At 41.9% G+C, this 27,298-nt stretch overlaps 1 protein-coding gene across 3 annotated transcripts in view; it reads right to left on the bottom strand.

Annotated features, from left to right (window-relative positions):
- The window catches only part of SEMA4D (semaphorin 4D), an 82,664-nt gene that overhangs the window by 31,968 nt on the left and 23,398 nt on the right, over positions 1–27,298 (bottom strand). For all 3 annotated transcript variants that reach the window (XM_044273386.1, XM_044273392.1, XM_044273387.1), the window contains 12 exons: positions 25,596–25,855; positions 24,958–25,103; positions 22,810–22,872; positions 22,288–22,386; positions 22,017–22,110; positions 17,584–17,700; positions 16,449–16,600; positions 7,566–7,741; positions 7,203–7,359; positions 6,242–6,464; positions 4,427–4,542; positions 2,144–2,316 (listed from right to left, as the gene is read on the bottom strand). In XM_044273386.1, coding sequence (XP_044129321.1) covers positions 2,144–2,316; positions 4,427–4,542; positions 6,242–6,464; positions 7,203–7,359; positions 7,566–7,741; positions 16,449–16,600; positions 17,584–17,700; positions 22,017–22,110; positions 22,288–22,386; positions 22,810–22,872; positions 24,958–25,103; positions 25,596–25,689 — 1,610 coding nt within the window. In that variant the 5' untranslated portion in view covers positions 25,690–25,855. The remainder of the gene's footprint in view (positions 1–2,143; positions 2,317–4,426; positions 4,543–6,241; positions 6,465–7,202; positions 7,360–7,565; positions 7,742–16,448; positions 16,601–17,583; positions 17,701–22,016; positions 22,111–22,287; positions 22,387–22,809; positions 22,873–24,957; positions 25,104–25,595; positions 25,856–27,298) is intronic.

The following is a 27,298-nucleotide window of genomic DNA, read 5'->3' as shown; positions in this document are numbered from 1 at the left end:
ACCCCCCTGTAAGGCTCCATTCAGACGTCCGTAAGTGTTTTGCGGATCCGCAAAACACGGACACCGGCAATGTGCTTTTCCGCATTTTGCGGATCCGCACATTGCCAGAACTATATAGAAAATGCCTTTTCTTGTCCGCAATTGCGGACAAGAATAGGACATGTTCTATAGGCTCTAAAAATACACCCCAAAACACATTGCCCTACTTCTTCTGAGTATGGTGATACCACATGTGCCTAGGTGCGCAAAGTGGCCCAAATTCGATTACTTTCAAGATTTCACAGGGCATTTTCTCACGCTTTAGGGCCCCTAAAATGCAAGGGCAGTATAAATGCCCCACATGTGACCCCATGTAAAATTTATTTTTTGTCACAAGTTAGTGGAATATGAGACTTTGTAAGAAGAAGAAAAAAAAAAGAAAAAAAAATATTTCCGCTAACTTGTGACAAAAAATAAAAACTTCCATGAACTCACTATGCCCATCAGCGAATACCTTAGGGTGTCTACTTTCCGAAATGGGGTCATTTGTGGGGCGTTTCTACTGTCTGGGCATAGAACCTCAGGAAACATGACAGGTGCTCAGAAAGTCAAAGTGCGTAAATACATTTTTTTTGCACCATAGTTTGTAAACGCTATAACTTTTACACAAACCAATAAATATACACTTATTGCATTTTTTTTTATCAAAGACATGTAGAACAATAAATTTAGAGAAAAATTTATATAGAAATGTAGTTTTATTTGAAATATTTTGCAAACATTTCAGTCAATTTTGATTAATATCAAAAAAAGTTAAAATGTCAGCAGCAATGAAATACCACCAAATGAAAGCTCTATTAGTGAGAAGAAAAGGAGGTAAAATTCATTTGGATGGCAAGTTGTATGACCGAGCAATAAACAGTGAAAGTAGTGTAGTGCAGAAGTGTAAAAAGTGGTCTGGTCATTAAGGGGGTTTAAGCTAGGGGGGCTGAGGTGGTTAAACAATGGGTGCACCACCTTGGTTGTGTGATCATTCACCATGCACCTCTAGCAATTTATACTTTGAGCTCCATCACATTTTGCAGGTGTTCTTTTTTTCATTTTCTGGCAATATATATGTGTTCCTTTCAGGAGTTCTTTAGTATTTTGAAAAGGAATCTGTGGCAGAGGCCCCCCTCCCCCCCAAAAGAGCCTCTGATGCACATGTGAACTATGGTGGTGCCCTAGGCATGTGACCACTGTAACTTCAATGAGACTGGATGGTGTACAATTTAAGTGGATTAAAGATATAGTGAATTTTAGCAATAGCTTGAAATGTGTGTAATTGTCCTAATTCTCCTCATGTTTCGGTGAATTTGACCAATTGTGAAATAAAGTCTTGGCTCCTTTAATAAGAGTGCTAGATGAAGTTCTTTGTTTCCATGCAATGATAATTCCTTAATTAATCAGGATGATGATACAGTTGAATACTTCAGCTGGGGTAGCAGAATTTTATGATGGCGTGTGGTACTTGGTTCTTGTTGGGGCGGTATTTTTTGCTGTCCTACAGTATTGCTGGCCTTGCCTACTTCTGTTGGCCCTGCCTTCTGTCAATGTGGCCTGCTCTCAACATGGGCCACTAAGTTCCCAGTCTACCCCTGCATTCACTAGCTGCACTGCATCAGTACAGTTTTATTCTTGTACCGATTTCCCCATCTATATAAAGGATCTGATTGATACGGAGTGTGATCTCTGAGTTTCCTGGGGGTACTCTTTCTGTCGACACTTGTACATAGCCTACGTGATTCTCTCCACCGCCCTGCAAACTGTCTTGTGCTTTCCTCCCCATCTACACTCTAGCACAGCCACACAGGCTGCCCTCCTCCTTGAAGGCTTGGATACTTGCCTTGCTCTTCACATTTTGTTCTGTTGTATACAAACTCCTCCACACCGAGTGGAAGAGCAGAGGGCGCCGCCACCTTTATAAGTAGCAAAACAGCCAGCTAGGTTAAGGAGATGCATGGACTCTAAAATGGTAAAGTATTCTTTAAAGAAGACTATGTAGGAAGTCAAATTTAAAAAGCAAATGAACAACAACAAAAATCAGGCAAGGATGTCCATAGCCTTTAATGCTACTATGCTCATATTTCATTTTTCTTACAACTATTTTATGAACCTTGCATACCTGTCAGTGTTACTCTCCTCAAGGATATCAACACAAGAATTCTTAACCGGGTGCCACGCACAATAAGGATCCCTTGTCAGTATGCACTCTGCACAAGAAGTGAGCTTCTCACAGAAAGCAACAGGAGACTGCACCACCTCGGTGTTCGATCCGGCGTAGATGTATCTTTTGCTCTGAGGTAAAACAATAGTAGAAATCATGAGCTGTAGCGATATGAATGGGCAAATGATAGTATGTATAAATCAATGCACAAGCTAATTGGTCATCCAACACAGAATGTACTTGCACAACATTATACTTGTACATTTCATTATAACCCCTTAATGACCGGGCCATTTTGCACCTTCGTGACCAGGCTTATTTGTGAAAATCTGATATGTATCCGTTTATGTGGTAATAACTTTGGAACCAGTTTACTTATCCAAGCCATTCTGAGACCGTTTTCTTGTGACACATTGTACTTTAGGTTAATGGTAAATTTGGGTCAATATGTTTTACCTTCATTTATAAAAAAAAAAATATCTAAAAGTTAACGAAAATTTGAAAAAACTCACTGTTTTCTAAATTTGAATCTCTCTTCTTTTAAAGACAGATAGTGATGCCTCATAAAATATTTATTAATTAACATTCCCCATATGTCTAATTTATGTTTCACCTTTATTTATGAAAAAATCCCAAATTTATCAAAAATTTCAAATTTCTCTGCTTTTAAGGGTACTTTCACACTAGCGTTATTCTTTTCCGGTATTGAGTTCCATCCTATCAGTTTTATCCTAATGCTTTCTGAATGGAGAGCATTCCGGTCAGTATGCATCAGGATGTCTTCAGTTCAGTCCCTCTTACGATATTTGGCTGGAGAAAATACCGCCGCATGCTGTGGTATTTTCTCCGGCCAAAATTCCGGAACACCGGATCCGGCATTAATTTCTTTTGAAATGTATTAATGCTGGATCCAGTACCAAATGTTTTGGCAAAACTGATCCCGTTTCCCAGTCTACGACCTTTAAAAATGCGAAAATAAATACCAGATCCGTTTTTCCAGATCACACCATAGAGACAGATCCGGAATTTCATTTGTCAGACGGATCAGTCTCCAAATGATATCAGTTTGCATACGGATTTCCGGATCCGGCAGGCAGTTCCGTTGCTGGAACCTCACAACCCAAGTGTGAAAGTACCCTAAAACAGAAAGTGATACCTCAAAAAATATGTATTACTTAACATTCCCCATATGTCTCCACTTTATGTTGGCATCATTTTGTAAATGTCATTTTAAATTTTGGGGATGTTAGAAGGCTTAGAATTTTAGAAGCAATTCTTAACATTTTTAAGAAAATTTCCAAAACCCACTTGTGTCTCCATTTTCTGAACGCCATAATTTTTTTCTTTCTGCCAATAGTCTTGTGCAGGGGCTCGTTTCTTTGCAGGAAGAGTTGAAGTTTTTATTGGTACCATTTTTGGGTACATATGATTTTTTTTTTGATCATTCATTATTACACTTTTTGGGGCAAGGTGACCAAAAAAAAAAAAATAGTAATTTTGGCACAGCTTTTATTTATTTATTTTTACGGCGTTCACCTAAGGGGTTAGGTCATGTGATATTTTTAAAGAGCAGATCGTTACGGACGTGGCAATACATAATATGTATACCTTTTCTTATTTATTCAAGTTTTACACAATAATGGCATTTTTGAAACAAAAAAAAAAAAAAACTGTTTGTGTCGCCATAGCCTTTTTATTTTTTGACAGATTGTCTTAGGTAGGGTCTAATTTTTGCGGCATGAGGCGACGGTTTGATTGCTACTATTTTGGGGGGCATACGACCTTTTGATCGCTTTGTGTTGCACTTTTTGTGATGGTAGTTGATATTGTGATATTTTTAGAGTTGGTTGTTACAGACGTGGCAATACCAGACATGTTTACGGTATTTTCTTTTCTTCATTTTTACCAAAATTATAAATGTGCGTATATGGTAAAAAAAAAAATATTCTAATTTTTTTTTTTGGGGGGGGGGGGGGGGGTTCTATGTATGCACATACAAAGCAGCCAGCCATCACCTACCATTAAAAAGGAGAGGGGCACGCTCCCCTCATGTGAATCCTTCAATCATATCTAATAGTGAAATATTGTTTGTGCCGTTTTGGTTAATAGAAGACTGAACTTGCCCCCATACCATGCTGCTCTAAATAGGATAGCAAAGTCTAACAACAGAATCACTTTCAAAAATGCATAATTAAGAATTATATTTTTTTATTCCTCAAAACACTTAAAAGTGAATCTTACCTGCTTGTCTGAAAGCAGTAACGTCTGGACTGGCTGATGATCAGGAAATAGGACTATTTCTTCAATAATACGCATCTCGGTGTCATGGCTGATTGCTTTGTGCAACAGACCTTTATCTGCAAAAGATGGGAACCATTAAAATACCGGCTGCATTTAAAGGGGTATACCAGGCAGTTAATATCGATGGCCTGTCCTCATGTGACTGAAGTGCTGTTCCCATTCACTTTAATGGGAGCAGCACTGCAAGTACCCAGCTCTGCCAACTACACAATGGCTGGAGCTGTGTAGTTCTGGCAATGGAGCTACTCTGAAACCGATCAGATACTGATGGCCTATCCTCAGGACAGGCCATGAATAAGAAAATCCTGGACTACCCGTTTAATGAACCAGATAACAGCAGCTCACATTTACTAATGCAAGTGCACCTACTTTCAGGCTCAGAGAAACTATTTGCTCCTAGCCTGACAAGGGAGTAAGGCCCAATAGGAAAATCACATGTAGCTTCATGTTGGCGTGGCCTAATAGACATTAGTTATCACTATGATAATCTGACGCAAGTCTAGACAGCCTTTACCCCATCTATATGTATTGGATTATTATTAAATTGATTTTATAGAATTAGTACATCTGCTCCAATGTTTATATTAACATACAACAGATCCTTCATGTTCTTCATTTTCATGACTAAACAGATACATTAATAAAAAAGTAGACCTCTTTAATTACTACTAGCCAAGATTCAGTCAACAACGGGTGGCTAGTTTCTTGACGCTCTATTAAAGGCGTATTCAGTTGTATCAAGTTATCCCCTATTAACAGGATAGGGCACAGCCATTTCATTGAGAGTCTGACCGCTGAGACCCACACAATCGTGAGAACCTTATTTTACACCATTTACAGGGACTGCCAGAGTTTTTATTTAAAGGGGTTGTGTCACTTCAGCAAATAGCATTTATTATGCAGAGGAAGTTAATACAAGCAACTTACTTATGTGTTATCCATATTGCTTCTTTTGCTGGCTGGATTAATTTTTCCATCACATTATACACTGCTTGTTTCCATGGTTACGGCCACCCTGCAATCCATCAGTGGTGGTCGTGCTTGCACACTATAGAAGAAATCACTGGCCTATGTGAGCTTCCATGGTCCCAGACACTAAACAAGCTGGTGTTTTCTCCTATAGTGTGCAAGCACGACCACCACTGATTGCAGGGTGGTTGTAACCATGGAAACGAGCAGTGTATAATGTGATGGAAATATGAATCCAGCCAGCAAAGGGAGCAATATGGATAATAACAATGCAATAGTAAGTGCCTTGTATTAGCATTTATCATGTAGAGAAAGTTATTTGCTGAACTAAGACAACCCCTTTAACTCTGACAACCCCATTAGTTGATCTGGAATCGTGTCGACAAAGCTACAAGTAATGTGTCTTTTTTTTACTCTCCACAGGAAGAAGTTCAGGAGAACTTTGTCAAGTTGTCATTGGTTAGTAGGTGGTAACCAACTTCATCCTTCGGAGTCAGTAGGGTGGGTTGTTACTGGAATCTCCTCCTACCCCTTTAAAAAAAAGGCTTCCCATCTCAGTCATTCATGGTTAGATCAGAATACCCAGTCATGTGTGTGACCAGGTTACAGAAACAGCTGAGCGGGCTGTGTAGTAACATCTATGGAAGTAAACTATGGAAATAGCATCACAGCCTACTTAGCTGTTTCCGTAGTCCTGGCCACCGCATAAAACGGACATTCTGACAACAGGTAAAAATAAATATAGGAAAAACTGCAAGAGAAACATTGACAGCAAATCATTTTTACCTGTACTGATAAACATGACATCATAAGTGTTCCCATCCAACGCTTTCACTTGGTCTACAACTATCTGAGTATAGGTCACATTTTGATGCACAAGCTTGGGTTTCTTTCCAATGGGAGCCACAGAGTCGTCCATTAGAGGGTGGTCTTTCACAAACTGCAATGTCTTGTCTGGTAGGTTTAGTGAGCTAGTGTAGTTCATGGCTCTAGCTTCATTGTTTATACACTGAAACAAGAACATGACTGGAGATGAAATTCATTTTTAATGAAGAATAAAAAAAATAAAAAAAAAGCAAAATGGAGATGTATCAATATTGTCATAAAAAGCATAATTTTATGAACACTGGCATACAGCAATGTTTTGTAGAAAAGGAAAAATAGTGCACAGAATTTGTACCTATGACACTGGCTGACCTGTTACATGTGCACTTGGCAGCTGAAGGCATCCGTGTTGGTCTCATGTTCATACGTGCCTACATTGCTGAGGAAAATTAGGCTTTAAAATATGCAAACGAGCCTCTAGGCATAATGGGGGTGCTACCATTACACCAAGAAGCTCATCTCTCTCTGCAACTACTGCAACCGCTGATTGACAGGGCCAGTAGTGTAAAAGGTGATCACATCCAATCACAGTGGAGAGGGAGCAGGAGTTGCACAGAAAGCAGAGGTTGTAGGCGTAACGTTAACGTCCCCATTGCTCCTAGAGGCTCATTTCCATCTATTAAAACAATTTTTCTCAGCAATGCGGGCACATATGCCTTCAGCTGCCAAGTGCACATGTAACAGGTCAGCCAGTTTCATAGGTACAAATCTGCTGACAGATATACCTGTTAGGACAAGGGGATAACTTGTTCTAACCAGAGTAACCCTTATTATAGGGAGAGAACCATTTATAATTAACCATTGGTTTGAAACCACCACTGCCTTCTGAAGTCAACACTTCCTTAGTCAAACAGCAACTTACTGCTCCAGGTCGTGGTTTCGGTATTTCCCCATTAAACTGCACCCATTTAGTGTGCGCTTGTTCCAATGTGGCGCTCTGCATGTACTTTCCCTTTGTGAAGACGTCTTCCACACTAGATAAACTGTACGAACATACTGCCGACATGCCAACATTGTTTCTTTAAGAGAAAATAAAAATCAAGTTAATGAACTCATTTTACAAATACGCTTACGCATATATGCACCGTCCCACATCAAATATATAGTTACTGAGAAAGCTCCCAGATAACACCGTGCCAACCATACTGCCAAAGCATCATGACATCCTCACGTCTGAACATTACTGCACTGCTCATGGGTTTTAGGCATTTTATTTTGCACTTACAGATGAGAAGTAAAAACTCCATAGATAACGGGTTCTTTTAATGTTGGCGATTTCAGGATAAACACATCGTTGACAACATTGAAAATCAAGTTGTTTTCTGGCGAGTGACAAATCAGCCTGGCTTTGAGAAACGTGGTCCACTTCTTCTGTAAAGTCCGCAGACCTCCCTGATCGCTCTGGGACATAAAATAAAGAGAATGTATGAAACAGCCGCCTGTCAAGAAGACTTTGGTCACAGAATGTAATTAGAAGAAATGTCCAAAGCGGTACTTTTACACACTTGCACCACAGATTTTCTGCCTTTATATGGTATACACCAGTTCAGTCACCAGTGTGCGCTGTAGGGGACTTTACAGTCATACTGGTATACCATCACATGCTGTTTGTTGGGATACTTAATGCATGACAGCTCATACCTGGCTGCGATCATATTCACATACTGTGGCTGAGTTGTAAAACTGCTGCAAAACCAGTAACTCAACATCAATGTGTTAATGCAGTCTTGCCAAAAAAAATCTGGCATAACTGTGTAAACCTCTCTGAAATAGGGCCGCCTTTTATATTCACCACCTGTCCCCCACCTTCTTTATGAAAGTCGCCAGGAAATACAATAGACAGCTTTATAAGATAGGTAGTGAAACGCGTTGCTCATACAGGAGTCAGGTTTATACTCATTCTGTGTAGGATCAAAACACGTTGACCTTTTCATGAATGCATGCTACAGAAACCGACACTAAAGGGAACAATGTGGCTATATGCTTCTATGCCCACTTGCCGCTCAGGGTTACTCTTCCAAACTTTTAAAGAGAAAAAAAAATAAAAGGCAAATATGCAATAAAGCTGAAAGAAACCAAAAACTGTCATCAGTTTCCATTCTGCCCGAATGACAGGAAAAATAAAATCCTGCCAGCGCCCCTTATTATAGAGGCCTATGTTATACCCCCAAATGCTGTGGTTTAATGGATAAGTGTCTCCCTATAAGGCTAGGTCTACATGACGACATTTGTCCCACGACAATTTTTAGAATGAGTCTATGGTGTCGCATGGCAACATGCGACATGCTGCGACTGTCGGTAAAAAATCCATTCAAGAATTTTCTGCGACAAATGTTGCAGTGTAGCTGTGGCCTATTTGTCGCGCGACACAAGTCGTGTAGACCTAGCCTAATAGTGCCAAGACAGCAGGGAGAAGCTGAAAATGACCCACCCAGCGGACACTTCTCCTCGTGTCTGGCTCGTTTTCAAAACTATGGCCCAGATTTACTAATGTGTTTGTGCCAAAACTCTATGAAGTGGCACAAATTGGCACATCTAGGATTTCTAAAAGCTCAATAAGGGTGTGGGGCTTGGCTGAAAGAGGCAAGGCTTAATGGGAAATGGGGGGTTGGGGGCTAATATGCGCCACAATTGTATCACAATTACAATTCTGGTTTAAAAAAATAATAATAATCTGCCTGATAGTAAGCCAACCAATAGTTGGTACAGAGTCAGAGGAAAGTGTCCATCCCTGCACCAGATTTATCATCCAGCCTGAGCCCTTGTGATAGATCTGGTGCAAGTCCAGACAGCCCGTCTAAGCTTACACCAGATAAAGGATTAGTAAATCAGTGCCAATGTTTTATCCAAAATGACTATGGATAAAACAGTCTGTTTTTCCAAATATAAAGATGGACACATCCTAACCCCAAGAGAAGAGCGGCGAGAAAACCAGTTCACATAAACAGCAAAAGGTAACAGTAAGATCCGTTAATGGTTGCTTCTTAACCACTTCAGCCCCCCTAGCTGAAACCCCCTTAATGACCAGGCCACTTTTTACAATTCTGCACTACACTACTTTCACCGTTTATTGCTCGGTCATGCAACTTACCACCCAAATGAATTTTACCTCCTTTTCTTCTCACTAATAGAGCTTTCATTTGGTGGTATTTCATTGCTGCTGACATTTTAACTTTTTTTGTTATTAATCGAAAATTTTACGATTTTTTTGCAAAAAAATTTCATTTTTCACTTTCAGTTGTAAAATTTTGCAAAAAAAACGACATCCATATATACATTTTTCGCTAAATTTATTGTTCTACATGTCTTTGATAAAAAAAAAAACGTTTGGGTAAAAAAAAAAAAAAAATGGTTTGGGTAAAAGTTATAGCGTTTACAAACTATGGTACAAAAATGTGAATTTCCGCTTTTTGAAGCAGCTCGGACTTTCTGAGCACCTGTCATGTTTCCTGAGGTTCTACAATGCCCAGACAGTAGAAAAACCCCACAAATAACCCCATTTCGGAAAGTAGACACCCCAAGGTATTCACTGATGGGCATAGTGAGTTCATAGAACTTTTTATTTTTTGTCACAAGTTAGCGGAAAATGTTTTTTTTTTTCTTTTTTTTTTTTTTTTCTTACAAAGTCTCATATTCCACTAACTTGTGACAAAAAATAAAAACTTCCATGAACTCACTATGCCCATCACAAACTACCTTGGGGTGTCTTCTTTCCAAAATGGGGTCACTTGTGGGGTAGTTATACTGCCCTGGCATTTTAGGGGCCCTAATGTGTGGTAAGTAGTTTGAAATCAAAATGTGTAAAAAATGACCTGTGAAATCCTAAAGGTGCTCTTTGGAATGTGTGCCCCTTTGCCCACCTAGGCGGCAAAAAAGTGTAACACATGTGGTATCGCCGTACTCAGGAGAAGTTGGGGAATGTGTTTTGGGGTGTCATTTTACATATACCCATGCTGGGTGAGAGAAATATCTTGGCAAAAGACAACTTTTCCCATTTTTTTTATACAAAGTTGGCATTTGACCAAGATATTTATCTCACCCAGCATGAGTATATGTAAAATGACACCCGAAAACACATTCCCCAACTTCTCCTGAGTACGGCGATACCACATGTGTGACACTTTTTTGCAGCCTAGATGCGCAAAGCGGCCCAAATTCCTTTTAGGAGGGCATTTTTAGACATTTGGATCCCAGACTTCTTCTCATGCTTTCGGGCCCCTAAAATGCCAGGGCAGTATAAATACCCCACATGTGACCCCATTTTGGAAAGAAGACACCCCAAGGTATTCAATGAGGGGCATGGCGAGTTCATAGAATTTTTTTGGCACAAGTTAGCGGAAATTGATTTTCTTTTGTATTTTCTCACAAAGTCTCCCTTTCCGCTAACTCGGGACAAATATTTCAATCTTTCATGGACTCAATATGCCCCTCACGGAATACCTTGGGGTGTCTTCTTTAATACCTTGGGGTGTCTTCTTTCCAAAATGGGGTCACATGTGGGGTATTTATACTGCCCTGGCATTTTAGGGGCCCTAAAGCGTGAGAAGAAGTCTGGAATATAAATGTCTAAAATATTTTACGCATTTGGATTCCGTGAGGGGTATGGTGAGTTCATGTAAGATTTTATGAGACTTTGTAAGAAAAAAAGAAAAAAAAAAAGAAAAAAAAAATTTCCGCTAACTTGGGCCAAAAAAAATGTCTGAATGAAGCCTTACAGGGGGGTGATCAATGACAGGGGGGTGATCACCTATATAGACTCCCTGATCACCCCCCTGTCATTGATCACCCCCCCCCCCTGTAAGGCTCCATTCAGACGTCCGTATGATTTTTACGGATCCACGGATCGGATCCGCAAAACACATACGGACGTCTGAATGGAGCCTTACAGGGGGGTGATCACCTCATATACACTCCCTGATCACCCCCTGTCAGGCTCCATTCAGACGTCCGTATGTGTTTTGCGGATCCGATCCATGTATCCGTGGATCCGTAAAAATCATACGGACGTCTGAATGGAGCCTTACAGGGGGGGTGATCAGGGAGTGTATATGTGTATATACTGCACGTGTTCAGTAAAACAAAAAAATCTAAAGCCCTAAAATACATACAATTCTGTTCACCCTGTCGGATCCGTCCTGCCGCTCCATCCCCATTGACTAGAAGGCGAAAGGCCGCCGGAATAAGAGTACTGCATGTCCGACTCTCACCGCAAACTGCCATGCTGCGCAGGAGCTCCGCCCCGCGTCCCCATTATAGTCAATGGGGACGGGGAGCGGTCCAACGCACGGCAAAATAGCGGCAGGACGGAACCGACAGGGTGAACAGCCTGTCGGATCCGTCCTGCCACTAGTATGAAAGTAGCTTTAGGCTACTTTCACATCTGCGCTTACCTTTTCCGCTATTGAGATCAGTCATAGGATTTTAATGGTGGGCGGGCGCAGAAACGCTTCCGTTTTGTCCCTATTCATAGTCAATGGGGACAAAACAGAACTGAAGGGAATGCACCAGAATGTATTTTGTTCCATTTGGTTGCGTCCTCATTGCGGACAGAATAACGCTGCATCGCGTGACGATAATACAAGCGTCTGCATCAGTTATATTATCTTTAACACAGCAATGATTATTGTGTCCAAGAAAACGGATCAGTCCCTATTGACTTACATTGTGAAGTGGCAAAATCGCTGGTGTGATAGTAGCCTTACACTGATGACTACACCAGCCAGATCAGATCTGAGCTATTGTTTTCCAGAGACCTGGGTTGGTTTCTATTAGTCACAATTGTTTTGTCCGACTCTGCAGAGACCAAAGCGCCCCTTTACAGAAGCTCCGTAGAAGGCACATGTGCAAAATGTCTAAGAGGGGCATTTATGGAATGAGGTACGCCAATTTTCTGCTGTTAAAATGTCACAAGTGCTGGCCAGTTTCAAAAGTGTGCTGGGATTAAGGCCAAATTTGCAGATTAGATTACTTTATCTTCCACACCAGGCAAGCCCCAGGCGTACGTTAAAAAGTTATAGGAGCAAACCACATGGCACCAAATTCATTACTACTGTGCACCATTTCACGCGCACTGGCACAAACCAAAGATGCCTAAATTTCTTAACTAAACCACTGACAACACTGCATCATTCTGCGCTTCCATTTTCCCCTTTAGTCCAGTAGTCGGAGCAGAAATGTGCAACTATCCAGCTACAAGTCTCTCTGGGCCTCAGGTTGCTGTGGAAACTTCCCGGATTAGAATAAACATTTTCAGCTGCAGTCTGCCACTGTATTCTGCAGGGCACAGTTTAACCCCTTTAGGGCCAATTTTAGTTTTGCGGGACAAGTTGTATACTTTAATGGCACCATTTAATTCACTACATCTTGTAGTGAAAGTATCTATCTATTGCATCACCATATTCTGATACCTATAACTTATTTTCTCATCTAGGAGCTGTGTGAGGGTTTGTTTTTCAGTTTTGTTCTATAGATTGTATTAGTACTTTGGGGCACATACTTCTTTTTGATCATTTTTTATTTCTTTTATTTATTTATTTGGGGGGGGGGGGGGGGGTGATCAAAAAATGGTGAACACCGCATTTTTATTTTTTTTCCCGTTATGGTAATCACTGCACAGGAAAAACATTATTATATATCTTAATAATTTGGACATTTTATGGATGCGACAATATCTATTATATTTACATTTTTTTTTATTGTATATGTAAAATTGGGCGATTAGAATTTTTTATATTTTTGTGTTTACATTTTTTACGTTTTCTCACAGTCATTTTTAGTCCCCTTTGGGGACTCGAATACACCATACACTTGCCCTATAGACATCAATAGAGTAATATTACAGTCTAAGATTTTTTTCAAGCTGCCTTTCAGGCTGTGGCACAGGCAGTTTTGCAGGCAGTTCACTATGACATGCCTTCAACAAAGACCCAGGATGTCATAGCAACAGACTGAAGACCTGAAATGGAGCCTCCTTTATTTCAGATGCCAGGCTCGCTACTGACTGCAACATCAGAGCAGTTAAATTCTGGGGACTGGAGTTCACTATGAGCCTGGTCACTGTGGAGGGATGCTGGCTGTATGGATCAGCTGTTGACCCCACTCCATACACCTCTTGCACCCGGCTGACATACTATCAGTTGGGTCACAAGGGGTTTTAAGTGCTAGTGCTTCAGGATTTGCAATATTTAACTAGATCCATCATTGTCTGTAACTTAAAGGCTCTACCATTTATTATAATGCTGCTTACTGGGTGGTACCGCACTCTAACATTTATGGACGTCTTAAACAGACAGTACCTTTAGAGGTATAAAGTATTACAAAGAATACTTTCACAAATGTAAGTGTGGCTGTTTAATATTATTAACAATAATAAATCCCTCAGTAAATTCTAGTATGGGTGGAGTGGTGGTGCTTAAAAGGGTTGTCCCACCACAAGACCTTATCCCCCATCCACAGGATAGAAGGAAAAGTATTTTATTGGTATGGTTCCAACATGGGGACCCCCACTGATCACAAAAATGAGGATCCAGGGTAAATTAGGTGCCCATCACGCATGCGCACTGCTATTCAATTGAATTCTATGGGACTGCTGAAGAGAAGAGTATAGCTGCACCTCTCATGTGATTGGTAGGGATCCCAGCAGTTGAATCCCACAGATCAGATACTTATCCCCTATCCTGTGGATAGGGAATACTTTGTTATTATAGGACAACCTCTTTAAATCACTGATTACACCAGGATTTCAGTATCCTTACTGATGCTGAAGATGCACATGAAGACCAATAAAAGTTATCTCCGTGCACAATTGAGCCTGTCAATTCTGAAACACCGCCAACCTTCTCTACAACCAAGTGATAGAAGCAGGCAGCTGGGCTCATTTTTTGGTTTGAGTGATGACAGCTTAGTATGAATTTGCACCTGTCATCGCTGGTTAAGACAAAAAGCAGACTGTCAGAAGTATCTCACAGCACTTAAAGGAAATATCTGAAAGCGGAGCTCAGATACATTTCCAACATAACTCTGCCCCCCTATTACAAATTTCCTTCTGGGATTCGCATCCCCACCTATCCCTTGGTTGAACTTAGTGGGCCTGTCTTTTTTCTCAACCGTATTAACTATGTAATGTTTATGGGATCACAGACACATCTGCAGCACTACAGGCTTGGAACAGTCTATTTGCACTTGCTAGTCTGTATAATGAAACTATGCCGTGCTTTTTAGAAAGTCCGGGTCCACAAGCAGCATCCCCATAAACCCACCCACTCGGACGGTGTGCGTTTTCCTTCTAAAAATAAAGAAGTAGGCAATCAACAATAAAACACTTTACTTTTATTTCCAGGATTAAATAAATATTTAAAAGGGGTTGTCCAAGATAATAAGAAATCTGAGGAATGTCCCAGAATGCTTTAAACAATGATTGGATAGTCACCTTTCTCAGGCGCCGTTCTCTATGCAGCTGGTCACTCTCCCGCTGTTTTACAGACTGCAGCGGTAACATGCAGGGATACCCCACACGTGACTGCTGCAGCCAATGCATTCTGGGTCATTGCTCAAATTTCTAATTATTTTGGACAACCCCTTTGAATATGCCTGCCTTCTTCCAGAAACTGCACCACATTTATCCATGGATTGTGTCAGGGACTGCAGTTCAGCTACATGGAAGAAACAGGCGCAATGCTGCACTGTTTTTGGCTAAAAGCAGCCATATTTTTCTAATACTGTAAAAACCTTTTAACACACACATATATACACACACCAACAAATACAGCAGCAGCACAGTCAGACAGAGGTCGGCTTCTCCTCCACAATACGTACTCTCCAAATAACGAGGCAGCACTTCCAGCTTTCGGTGACAGGGTGAAGACCCCAAAACTTTATTCCCAGCAACGTTTCAGCCTACTCAATGACGCCTTTGTCAAAAAAAAAGAAAAATCTAAAAAACGCAAGCTAATTTCGATACGTCTTTTAACCAGGGGCATACAATTTCATGTGTCACGTGCCCTAGGCGCTGCTCCACCCCATAGAAGTGAATGGGGCTGAGTGTGATACCAAGAACAGCCACTATACAATGTACGGTACTGTGCTTGGTAAGCATGGAGAAGGCCGCGGTGCTCACAAACAGCTGATGGCCAGTGCCTTCTCAAAAAGCTGATCGGCAGTTCTGGGTGAAGGACCACCACCAATCAGATATTGATTGCCATTGGATAGGTCAATCAGTATTAAAATATCGGAAAACCCTTTTAATGAACATAAAAATTACTTGCCTCCTTTCCAGAGATGTACAGGTTAAACTGAATAGATGCATGGCAAAATGCAAGGCACTGTCTTTTTTAACAACAAAATAGTGCAATGGATTTTACTGTGGATCTCAGAGTTGATCCTTCTTAAACAATTAGCGGTGTCCTCTTTGCTGGCGGTATAAAAATAACCTTGACACAAGAAGATGTGCTATATAAAGCCTGGTTCATGTGTAAAAAAAATATACTGTGTGTTCAAATGTCTGCAGCAACAGTTAACACTACTGATCTTTCTAGCAGCTGTAAGCTAGCCAAATAATATGATAAATATTAAAGGTAGATGGTCTTTAGCTAGCAATGTGCTTAAGGGGATTTTGCCTACAGCAGACAAGCAATAAATGTTGGACAGTTGCAGATTCCACCTCTGGGACCCAGACCTGTCTCCAGAATGGGGTCTAACTGAATGGAGAGGAGGCCGAGCATATGTACATGTGTGGACACAGGAGTGTGTCCAAGAGGTTGGACCTGCATCTATCAGACACTCATGGCATATCCCGTGAAAATGTCAAAATGTCTAGAATGGAAAAAACCCTTTATAAACAGTGTGTTCGAGGAAGACATCATCACATTATATGAAATGGGAAGCCCAGAACAGACTTCACACATAATGTAAGATGACACCCATATATCCCAATATTACTCGAAGAGGTGTTAAACTCCAGTGATATCTCAATTGTAGTAATTAACAGTTTTCCCTTTACTTCATACAAATAATATCATTTATCATTCCCAAATAATAATGCATTCTGCACTGAACAGTTTTCTCGTAGTTCTTTTTATATATATAATACTAATGATAATGGTCTACCCACCTTGCAAACTCTGGCTATTCTTGGTATCAGAAGCTTGTTGAAAAATTCATACTCTACAGACACTTCGGTGAAGAAGAAATAAATCTTGTCATCGTCCCCCTCCGGGTTGTGCTCGGGTGCCCTGATCACATCCGCATGCACAAATCTGGGTTCTACATACACACAATGTAAACAATTAGATACTGATGAGCAACCAAAATCAAGGAACCAAGATGAAAACTAATGAAGACCCGTGTATGAGGCTTAAAAAGTGCCACACACCCACAAGAAGCAAAAATATACATAGGTTATAAGCAAAGAGCTACAACTGTTCAGGAAAACATAGCTAACAAGACACGAAACATACAGGAGCCATATGGCTCTGTGCAGGACGCAGCCAAAAACAGGGGCTGACCCCGGTGTGGTCAGCTTTCCACAAAGGTGTTTTATGTATTGTGAAATTCCTTCTTGATTTCACAATATGTCCACATCCTAACAAAAAAAAAAAGTTGAACATTTTAGATTACTGCAGTCAACTACTGTATTCCTCCAGTTTTTCACCCTCGGAGGTTCAGATAATGGACACAGAAAGGTTTGGCAGGGTACACCTACTGGAAGGCTTATTACAGGCGACAGTCTTTCCCCTGCGGGGTTACTTTTCACTCTGTGACCCTGCAGAGTCAATATTTAGTTCAATACTGGCATAATCTATTGACAACTGAAAGGCTGCAGGCAGCCATAGCTATTCAGATGCCCCAGTTTTGGAAGTCTATTGCCTGCTTTCACATCTGACCATTAGCTCTCTGTAGAATTTAGTGGATCTCTTAGAGCAACCTGGTGTCAGCAAATGACAAGAAAGATCTCACAGGTCTTTCTAATTTCACTGGGCTCTCTTCACACTGGTGTCAAAGCTTCAATTTAAGGTTCAGTTTAAAAAAGGAAGCCAATGGAGCAATGACAGATCTGTGCTAGGGATGGTAACTGTTGGACCATACTGACTTCTAAGATGTGTTGGGGTTCCTTTGAGGTTTCTATAGTTTAGATTGCAAGAATAGTGAGGTATGCTGTGCTATTCTGACCATCAAAAGTGACGGATTGCACAAGTGTGAATAAAGACGAAAAGTAATAGGTGAAGATGGCGGAGTTAAAAAATTACCGTTAAGCCAAGGTACTGCATATTCTGTCCTCAAGTTGCTTAGCTGTTGGGAGTGTCTACATATGATTGGCTCACTGCCAAGGAAGGTAAAGGAAGTTCCAGAGTACAAGTCTCCATCTTTTAGGTTAGGAACAAGAAAAAAAAAAAATGAATTAAAAACTGAAATAAATGTAGTTTTCAGAAACATTAGCATAAATACATTTTCAGCTTTCTTTTACTGTGCGTAATATTAAAGGGGTTGTACAACCTCCAGTGTGGTTCTTAAAGGGGTTTTGCCATTACATACTATGTGGTCATATAGCTAGGATATGCCCCAATTGTCTGATAGGTCCCCCAATTGTCTGATAGGTGGGACCCGCACCTATCAGACAATTGGGGGACCCGCAACTACAATGAGAACGGAGCAGGGGAAATTAAAGGAGGGCGCACTGCATATGCGCAGCCACCCTCTTAATTTCAATGGGGCTGCCGAAAATAGCAGGGCTCTGGCTCAACTATTTCCATCTTCCCCATAGAAACGAAAGTGAGCAGGGGCCGCGCATGCGCTCCCCTTCACTTGTATGAGAGCAGCTCTTAGTGGACAGACCCCGGGAAACCAGGGGTCCTCCAGCTCTCCCTACTCAGTTCTCCTTGTAGGTTCAGGTCCCAGACGTGGGACCAGCACCTATCAGTTAATGGGGGCATATCTTAGCGATACACCCCCATTGTATGTGATGGGAATACCCCTTTAAAGGAGTTGTGCACCTTTAGGGGGCAATTAGCAAACCTGCGAAGGGAAGCATATCTACCTTCTTCCTGGCGCTGGCTCCTAGTTCCTTTGCAGCAGCATCAAAGTTTAAATCTTGGGAGCGCAGCAGAGAAGCCAAGGCCATGAAGCAAAGATGACAAGAGTCAGCACCAGGAAGCAGGTAAGTATGTGCCCTACCCCAAAGGGGCACAACACCTTTAAAGTGTTTATCATAAGGGTAATGGTCCTGTCTCAGCTTCCTTCAGTTGCTTCCTGTGGCCCAAAAGTGTGAAGTCCCATTTGTGGTCATGTGCAGCGCTCAAGCCATGCCCTGGCCTCAGCGGTGAGGCAACTCAAAGCACACATGACTGCGGAGGTTGTGAAACTGCTGAAGTCACAATTCCATTCCAAAGGTGACCAGAAGCAGAGGAGATGACCTCCCCTGCACTGAAACGAAGCACCAGTGAAGAGGGAAGTGGCTTTTTTTTCCTTTAGGCTAAACACTTTAAGGGCCATAACTAAGACTGGGTTGGGGGTCGATCAACCCCTTTAAAAAGGGTTTCTGTCACCAGATTTAACCCTATTAAGCTAGCTGACATTAGCGATGTGCTAATGTCAGCTAAACCTAACTACCCTATTCGTACTTTTAGCTATGCCCCCGTTACACCAGAAATCTAACTTTTATAATTTGCTAATTAGTCTCTAGGAGCAGGGCTCCGTTCTCTCACCTTTGTTGCCTCCCTCCAAGTCCTGATTGACAGGGCCAGGTAGCGCTCACATCTGTCTGCCAGCCCTGTACTGGTGAAATCTTGCGCCGTAATCGGCGCAGGCGCGGTGAGGAAGCTATCAGCCTGCTAGCGTCTTTCCCTTATCGATCCTGCACCGAATACTGAACGGCGCGAGATTTCACCAGAGCACAGGGCTGGCAGACAGATGTGAGCGCTGCCTGGCCCTGTCAATAAGGACTTGGAGGGAAGCAACAAAAGGTGGGAGAACGGAGCCTCTAGGAGCAGGAACAACTCGCCCCCCTGCTCCTAGAGGCTATTTAGCAAATTATAAACGTTAGATTACTGGTGTAACGGGGGCATAGATGAAAGTATAAATAGGCTAGTTAGGTTTAGCTGACATTAGCACATCGCTAATGTCAGCTAGCTTAATAGGGTTAAATCTGGTGACAGAACAGCATGTAGAAAGAAAGGGATAGTTTCTAAAATGTTCTTTAAGGCACCAGAGAAAAGCAAGCTTGTAAAGGTATGTCATTTTTGGTGGCTGGGCTGAACAGTTTTGTACATTACAGTTTATTATTTACTGTATTTATATACTAGCAGAAGGACCCAGCTTTGCACGGGTATATTTCATCTAATGTCTGTGTGTGTCGTTAAAAAGATACAGTATCCCCCACAGCACCCTGACCCTTTAACAGTGAACGCCACAGTCCCCCACCCCTTAACACTGACCCCCCCACTTTAAAATGGGACCTCCACAGCAACCCATCCCCTTAACTTTGGCCTTCACAGCACCCCGCTCCATTAACAGTGACCTCCACAGCATTTGCCCCGTTAATAGTGGCCCCTGCCCCCTTAACGGTGACCTCCACAGTGCTCGCTCCTCAACAGTGACCTCCACAGCACCAGGCCTCTTTAATGCTAGGGCTACACAACGACATGTGTCGCACGACATTTTGTCTCAATGTTTATAATGATAGGCTATGGTGTTGCACTGCGACATGCTGCAACTGCGACAAAACAGTTGCAAAAAATCCATTCAAGATGGATTTTTCTGCCACTGTCGCGTCGCAGCATGTCACGTCGCAGTGCAACACCATAGATTATCATTACAAACATTGTCGAGTGACATTGATGTCGCACCAATGTCACACTACTAGGGCTGCAACGATTAATCGATGTAATCGATTATATTCGATAACTGGATTCGTTGTCGACGAATCCAGTTATCGAATAATCGCCGATTCGTTGCTATGCGGGCGGGCGCTGCATCTTTATTTTACCTTTTTACAATGACGCTCCTGTAACAGCCAGGCAGAGCGGACGGCGGCGTAACGTCACTCACTCACGTGACACGCCAGCTCCGTCCCCTTTATTCATGAAGTGGGCGGAGCAGGTGCGTCACGTGAGTGAGTGACGTTACGCCGCCGTCCGCTCTGCCTGGCTGCTACAGGAGCGTCATTGTAAAAAGGTAAAATAAAATAAAGATGCAGTGATTAGTGCGACTTATAAGCATCGGGGCCGGGGCTGTTATGGGGAGGGGGGTCTGTGTATAGCACTGCTATGGGGAGGAGGGGGGGGGGTCTGTGTATGGCACTGCTATGGGAAGGGGGATCTGTGCACTGTTATGAGGAAAGGGATCTGTGCACTGTTATGCCCATAACAGTGCACATATCCCCCTCTCCATAACTGCGCCACCCACAGATCCCCCTCTCCATAACTACGCCGTCCACAGATCCCCCTCTCCATAACTGTGCCGCCCACAGATCCCCCTCTCCATAACTGCGCCGCCCACAGATCCCCCTCTCCATAACTGCGCCGCCCACAGATCCCCCTCTCCATAACTGCGCCGCCCACAGATCCCCCTCTCCATAACTGCGCCGCCCACAGATCCCCCTCTCCATAACTGCGCCGCCCACAGATCCCCCTCTCCATAACTGCGCCGCCCACAGATCCCCCTCTCCATAACTGCGCCGCCCACAGATCCCCCTCTCCATAACTGCGCCGCCCACAGATCCCCCTCTCCATAACTGCGCCGCCCACAGATCCCCCTCTCCATAACTGCGCCGCCCACAGATCCCCCTCTCCATAACTGCGCCGTCCACAGATCCCCCATAAGCGTCGTCCACAGATCCCCCTCTCCATAACTGCGCCGTCCACAGATCCCCCATAAGCGTCGTCCACAGATCCCCCATAATAGTGTCGTCCACAGATCCCCCATAATAGTGTCGTCCACAGATCCCCCATAATAGTGTCGTCCACAGATCCCCCATAATAGTGTCGTCCACAGATCCCCCATAATAGTGTCGTCCACAGATCCCCCATAATAGTGTCGTCCACAATTTGTTTTAATATGGCCTTTGAACATAAGTTTTCAAGTAAGATCATATAAACCTCTGTTTTGTAATTTTGTCGTTTTTCCCGATTAATCGTAGAAATTAATCGGCAACTAATCGATTATTCAAATAATCGTTAGCTGCAGCCCTACACACTACACATGTAGCAGTGTAGTTGTGCAACTTTTTTTATTTTTTTTATTTTTTTTTTAACACATGTCGTGTAGCCCTAGCCTACAGCTGACCTACAGCAGTGAAGGAAAAATGGCTGGGTTGTTATGGAAACCTGGAGTAAAACTGTGTGTATGTGGAGATTAAGGGCCTGCAAGCTTCTATTGGCTGATAAGGGACATGTGACCGTGTGTATGGCAATTGGGATATGAAGAGAAAGACTTGCAGGCTTGTATTAGCTAATGCAGGTCATTTTGGGGGAATCTCTCATGAACGGTGCGTCCTAAAGAGCTGTGACCCCCACAAGATTTCTTTCCAGGTAGAGCAAGGGATGTGTATACCAAGTTTTGTTGAAATCGATGGTTGTGTTTTTGAGTGATCGCGGAACATACATACATACTTCTTTATGTATATAAGAAAGAAGATTGCACAAATTATCAGATTAAAGAACAGATCACAACAACTGCCACTTACCAACCATTACCGAAGTGTAACTTTGTGCAGGGTCAAATGGACATCTTCCTCTACCATCTTCATTTCTACCCAGAAGCTTAAAATTCTTCAACTCCTATAATTATACATAAAATTACAACGTTCTTGTTATAGAACTCACTGCAGTCTATATATTCCTTTACAGCCTTAAGTGCTATATGCAATATGTACTAAATGCCACTCTTCCCAATCTCACTATCCCATATAAACATGCCTACAAATGAAAGCGGACAGCTGCCTGAACGGCACTAACCAGGATGTCGCAGACGGGCTGAAAAGCGTTGGTTCCACACACGAACAAAGCACTTTCATTAAAAGGCTGCAACACACGAATGTAGTTCAGACACTCCGTCTAAAAGAAGAGAAATCAGTATAATGAAGAATTAATAAGTAATGATCCATAATTTAGGAACACATCTGGATAAACAGAAAACCGCAGCACCACTACCACATCTAAAAAACAATAGAAAACTCCTAATATACATAGCTTTGTCGGGATCCATATTGCAACTACATCTATGCTAAAAAAAAAAAATGTCATTATGTAAAGAGTGCTTATTTTCTTTGTGTAAATACACATTAAGGCTAAATGTAGACTGCAAATTTTACGCTGCCCCTCGCACCTAATGAAGTCCAACAGGTTTGGATTTCTGCTGACTTTCGTGTCACTGCAACATGACTACCATTACTAGGTGCGATGTGGCAGCATGACACTGCAGTCCTATGTCACCCAACTTCAAGACGCTTTGTAGCCTAGCTTAAAAACACTGTGTACCTGTTTGGATTTTCCTTTTCGAGAACACTCCTCATTTTTACCTTCAGTAACCTTCCAGTAAGCCTAGGAAAGAAACGTAAAGGTATGATGCTTAAAAAGGCAAGAGTTTACAACAAAACTTCATTATGCAGAGATGTTTATAAAGAGGATCTACAGTAAAATAAAGTGCCTTAGTATGGGACTGGATAAAATATACTGGATTATTGGGCAGCCGTGGCAAATCTGGGGGACAGAACCTCAGAAACATGGTAAAAAATAAAATAATAATAATAATATAATATATATGTTACCACAAAAACAGCTACCTATACTTTGGCTATTGCTCAGCCTTGTGAAATCTCACATTATGCTGCAGTTTTGACAGACTATCAGCAGATTACCAGACTTTCTGGATTACCATATTCTGTAATAAAAGGGAATTGACCCCTTCAAGACTAAGCCCCTTTTTTTTTTTTTTTTTTTTTTTTTTAAATGGCATAATTTAATTGACCACGTATCTGAAAATGGGAAAAAAAAAATTGTAGGGTGAACTTTAAAAAATAAATAAATGAAATAATTTCCTTATTCCTGCTGGATCAATAAGACTACGGCGATACCAAATTTGTATAGTTTAAAAAATAAATTAAAAAAAACATAAAATAGCAACATTTTCATTGCATCACCGTTTTCTGACAATCATAACTTTTTTACAATTTCCATCCACAGAGCCGTATGAGGGCTTTTTTTTCTTCTTATGGAACGAACTGTAGTTTTTATTGGTACCATTTTGGGGGTACATATTACTTTTTGATCACTCATTCATTTCTTTTTTGGGGGGGGTTTGGGGACAAGGTGACCAAAAAAATGGCGAATTGGTTGTTCTTTTTTTTTCTCCCCATTACGGCGTTCACAAGACAGCAAAACTATTTTTATATTTTAATAGTTCAGACATTTTTGGACATGTATTGCTTAGGCTACTTTCACACTTGCGTTCGGGGCTCCGCTTGTGAGTTCCGTTTAAAGGCTCTCACAAGCGGCCCTGAACGGATCCGTCCAGCCCTAATGCATTCTGAGTGGATGCGGATCCGCTCAGACTGCATCAGTCTGGCACCGTTTGTCCTCCGCTCCGCTCAGCAGGCGGGCACCTGAACGCTGCTTGCCTGGCTGTGCGGAGGCAAACGGATCCGTCCAGACTTACAATGTAAGTCAATGGGGACGGATCCGTTTGAAGTTGACACAGTATGGCTCAATTTTCAAACGGATCCGTCCCCCATTGACTTTCAATGTAAAGTCAAAACGGATCCGTTTGCACTATCATGAACAAAAAAAAAAAAATACATATATATATTTTTTTTTTTTGTTCATGGTAATGCGAACGGATCCGTTCTGAACGGAGCCACCGTCTGCATTAATATGAGCGGATCCGTTCAGAACGGATCCAATCGAACGCTAGTGTGAAAGTAGCCTTATTTTTATATGTAAACTTGGGATTATATTAATTTGACCACAAGATCACTACAACCTGCGATCTTGTGGTCTCTTCTCCCATAGACCACAATATAAAGCTATAACGGCTTATGGTATCCTTACACTCTGCCTGCTGAGCCGTGTCTCATGAATGGCTTTACAGACAGTTTACCATGACATACCTGGGAACCTTCAGCAGGCCCCAGGCTGACATGGTAACCGATCGGAGATTTCACAGTGGGGCTCTGGTCAGAAGGCACTGGCAGCCCATTTCCTCTGCCTAACTCCACAGACGCTGCAATCACTATTGACTGCAGCATCCGAGTGGTTAAATGACGGGGTTTGGCATTATCACCAATCCCAGTCATTGTAGATGGGTATTATACAGCCGGCACCTACTGTGTATGGACCGGGCTTGGGGCAGCAACCCACTCCACACAGCCTCTTACACATTATGTACACAATAATAAATGAAGGGTTAAACTATTACTGTACCACATGCATACTAGATCTCCTGCATATATACTTTTATCTTGATGCAGACGTCAGAGTACATGTGAAGAAAAAAAGAAAAAAGAAAAGGAAAAAGAAAAAAAAAGAAAACAGCATCCCATCTTGGTAGGAAGAACTGAACTCTGACAAGCTCAATGGTGTAATACATATATAGAATTTTTATTTTATTTTTTTGACACACACACTTACCTCATGCTTCTTATCTGATATATTCTGTGAATTTACGGCAAATATCACTTCCCGGGCCCCAATGTACAGAATACCCCCATCATCACTTAGCAACAATGTGGAATAGTTATATACTTCTGGCACGTGAAAACGAGTTAGGCTAATTTCTGCAAAATAAAACAAAGCTCTTAGGGGGGAAAAAAGGTGAATTCATAGTTATTGTTTTCTAGAAGACTGAGTGTGCACATAACTGATGTCTATGTGTAAAGAGACTGCCATAATGAAAGACAGCGTCTTCCTGTGGATAGTGTGCTTTTTGTGCGTCTCAATAGAGACGGGCATGCTGTTAAAGAACCTCGCAGTAAAGAAATGTCACACTGACTACATTCGGGGTTGCTTTTCTGTAGCTGTAAAATAACTGCACACTATTGCAAGCTTCTTGATCGTCAATATGCACTGCAATGAAGAGGTTAAAGAGGAAGCTGAAAGCTATAATTACGCTTAGGAGTCACTTCAACAGCTGTGGGGGCAGGAGAGTTTACCAATCGCAGTAAAAAGAATACGTTTAAGAGGTGTCACATCACCGAGAAATCAGAGCTGCAAACAGCTTAGAAGTGTGACTCGTACAGGCAATGAATCCAAAGCAAAGCAATCGTTACCTGTTCCTTGCCATGTGAGTCTCGGCTCCGGCACAAACGCCTCAGAAGTCCTTAGTACAAAACACATAAGCGCACATAAAAGGTACACTGCCATCTCCAAGGAAATGTTCACACGCAGAAAATGCTGGTTACGGCCCAACGGTTGTAATGGAGAAGAAGCAACAGCCCAATCACAAATCCATTATCTCAAAGTGAAAAGCGCTGTCTGGAGAGTGCCACAATGTGACTGCGATCACAGATCTTCTTCCTTTATGCATCATCTGAAAGAGTAATATGGGAAGTGTTACATGACTACAAAAGGACTTCCTACACATTCATAATGTACAGCAGGCGGGGAAAGAGCAGCTGCAATATATTCCGAAGGACACAAAATACAGTATATGTTCTGCTTCATTAGAGTGACAGTCTAATACTGTTATCCTCTGCACAATCTAATATCTAATGGTTTCATAGAAATTATTCAGAATATTCATTTAAAGGAGGTGTCTCACTTCAGTAAATAGCCTTTATCATGTAGGGAAAGATAATACAAGCCACTTACTAATGTATTGTGATTATCCATATTGCTTTGTTTCCTGGCTTGATTCATTTTTCCATCGCATTATACAATATTTGTTTCCATGGTTATGACCACCCTGCAAATCCATTAGTGGTGGTCATGCAGGCATACTATAGGAAAAAGCACCAGCCTAGGTGAGCTCCCACGGCCCCGGCCATCACAGAGGCCAACGTTTTTTCCCTAAAGTGTGCATGGATTTGCAGGGTGGTCGTAACCATGGAAACATTAATGAGATTGAAAAATGAATCCGGCCAGCAAAGGAAGCAATATGGACAATCACAATACATTAGTAAGTGCCTTGTATTAACTTTCTCTACATAATAAATGCCACTTGCTGAAGTGAGACAACCCCTTTAAGGCCCGACTCAGACGGCTGTATTTTTCATCTGTGTGGGCAACGAACTGCTCGGGGAACCAGAGTAAATGGTGCAATTCACAGCTCAGTTTTTCATGTGCTGCTTTGGTCCAGTTCTCATGTAACATGGACCTGGAAAAAAAATGGTCTGCATATTAAATGTCAGCCAAGTTTTGTTGCCACAACATAGTTGATTTTTAATACGGTTGCTCAATTTCCACGTAACAACTATGGACAACTTTGCACTGACTTTTTGGTCATTTTCTTCTTAAATGCAAAATAGTCTTCATTAACAATTTTCACGCAGTGTCAGTCATGTGTGAAACTCCTTCACATAGCTGGTGATGTTGCTGCTTCTGATATAAATGCCAACAGTACAATGCCCCTGGCTGCTTTAGGGTCAGAAAGCCTGATCTTCTCACCCCAAGTCTCATGCACACAACTGCAAGAAATCTACCGATTGTCGCTCTATCGCTCATTGCTTTTACACTTTTGCTCGATTTAACAATAATTTACACAATAATCGCCTCGAGTAAAGGAACCTTCACAGTGGAGTCCAGCCTTCCCAAGCACTGAAGATATGCTGCACTGATGCATGCGCAGGAGAGGGAGCTATACTCGACAATGCTAGCACAAAGGTCCTTAGTTTCCCTGGAAACTTTAATGTGATGGGGGAAGGAGGTCGTGATGGAGCCAGGGCAGGATCATACACAGAAATAAGACTTGTATAGAAAGTCTTAGGGAAAACTAGATGCTAATGCATGCTTCTAGTAGACAACCACATTTGTA

This window comes from Bufo gargarizans, chromosome 1 (assembly GCF_014858855.1).
Source record: "Bufo gargarizans isolate SCDJY-AF-19 chromosome 1, ASM1485885v1, whole genome shotgun sequence".
NCBI classification, from domain to species: Eukaryota; Metazoa; Chordata; class Amphibia; order Anura; family Bufonidae; genus Bufo; species Bufo gargarizans.
This window is presented reverse-complemented; position numbering and strand designations above follow the sequence as displayed.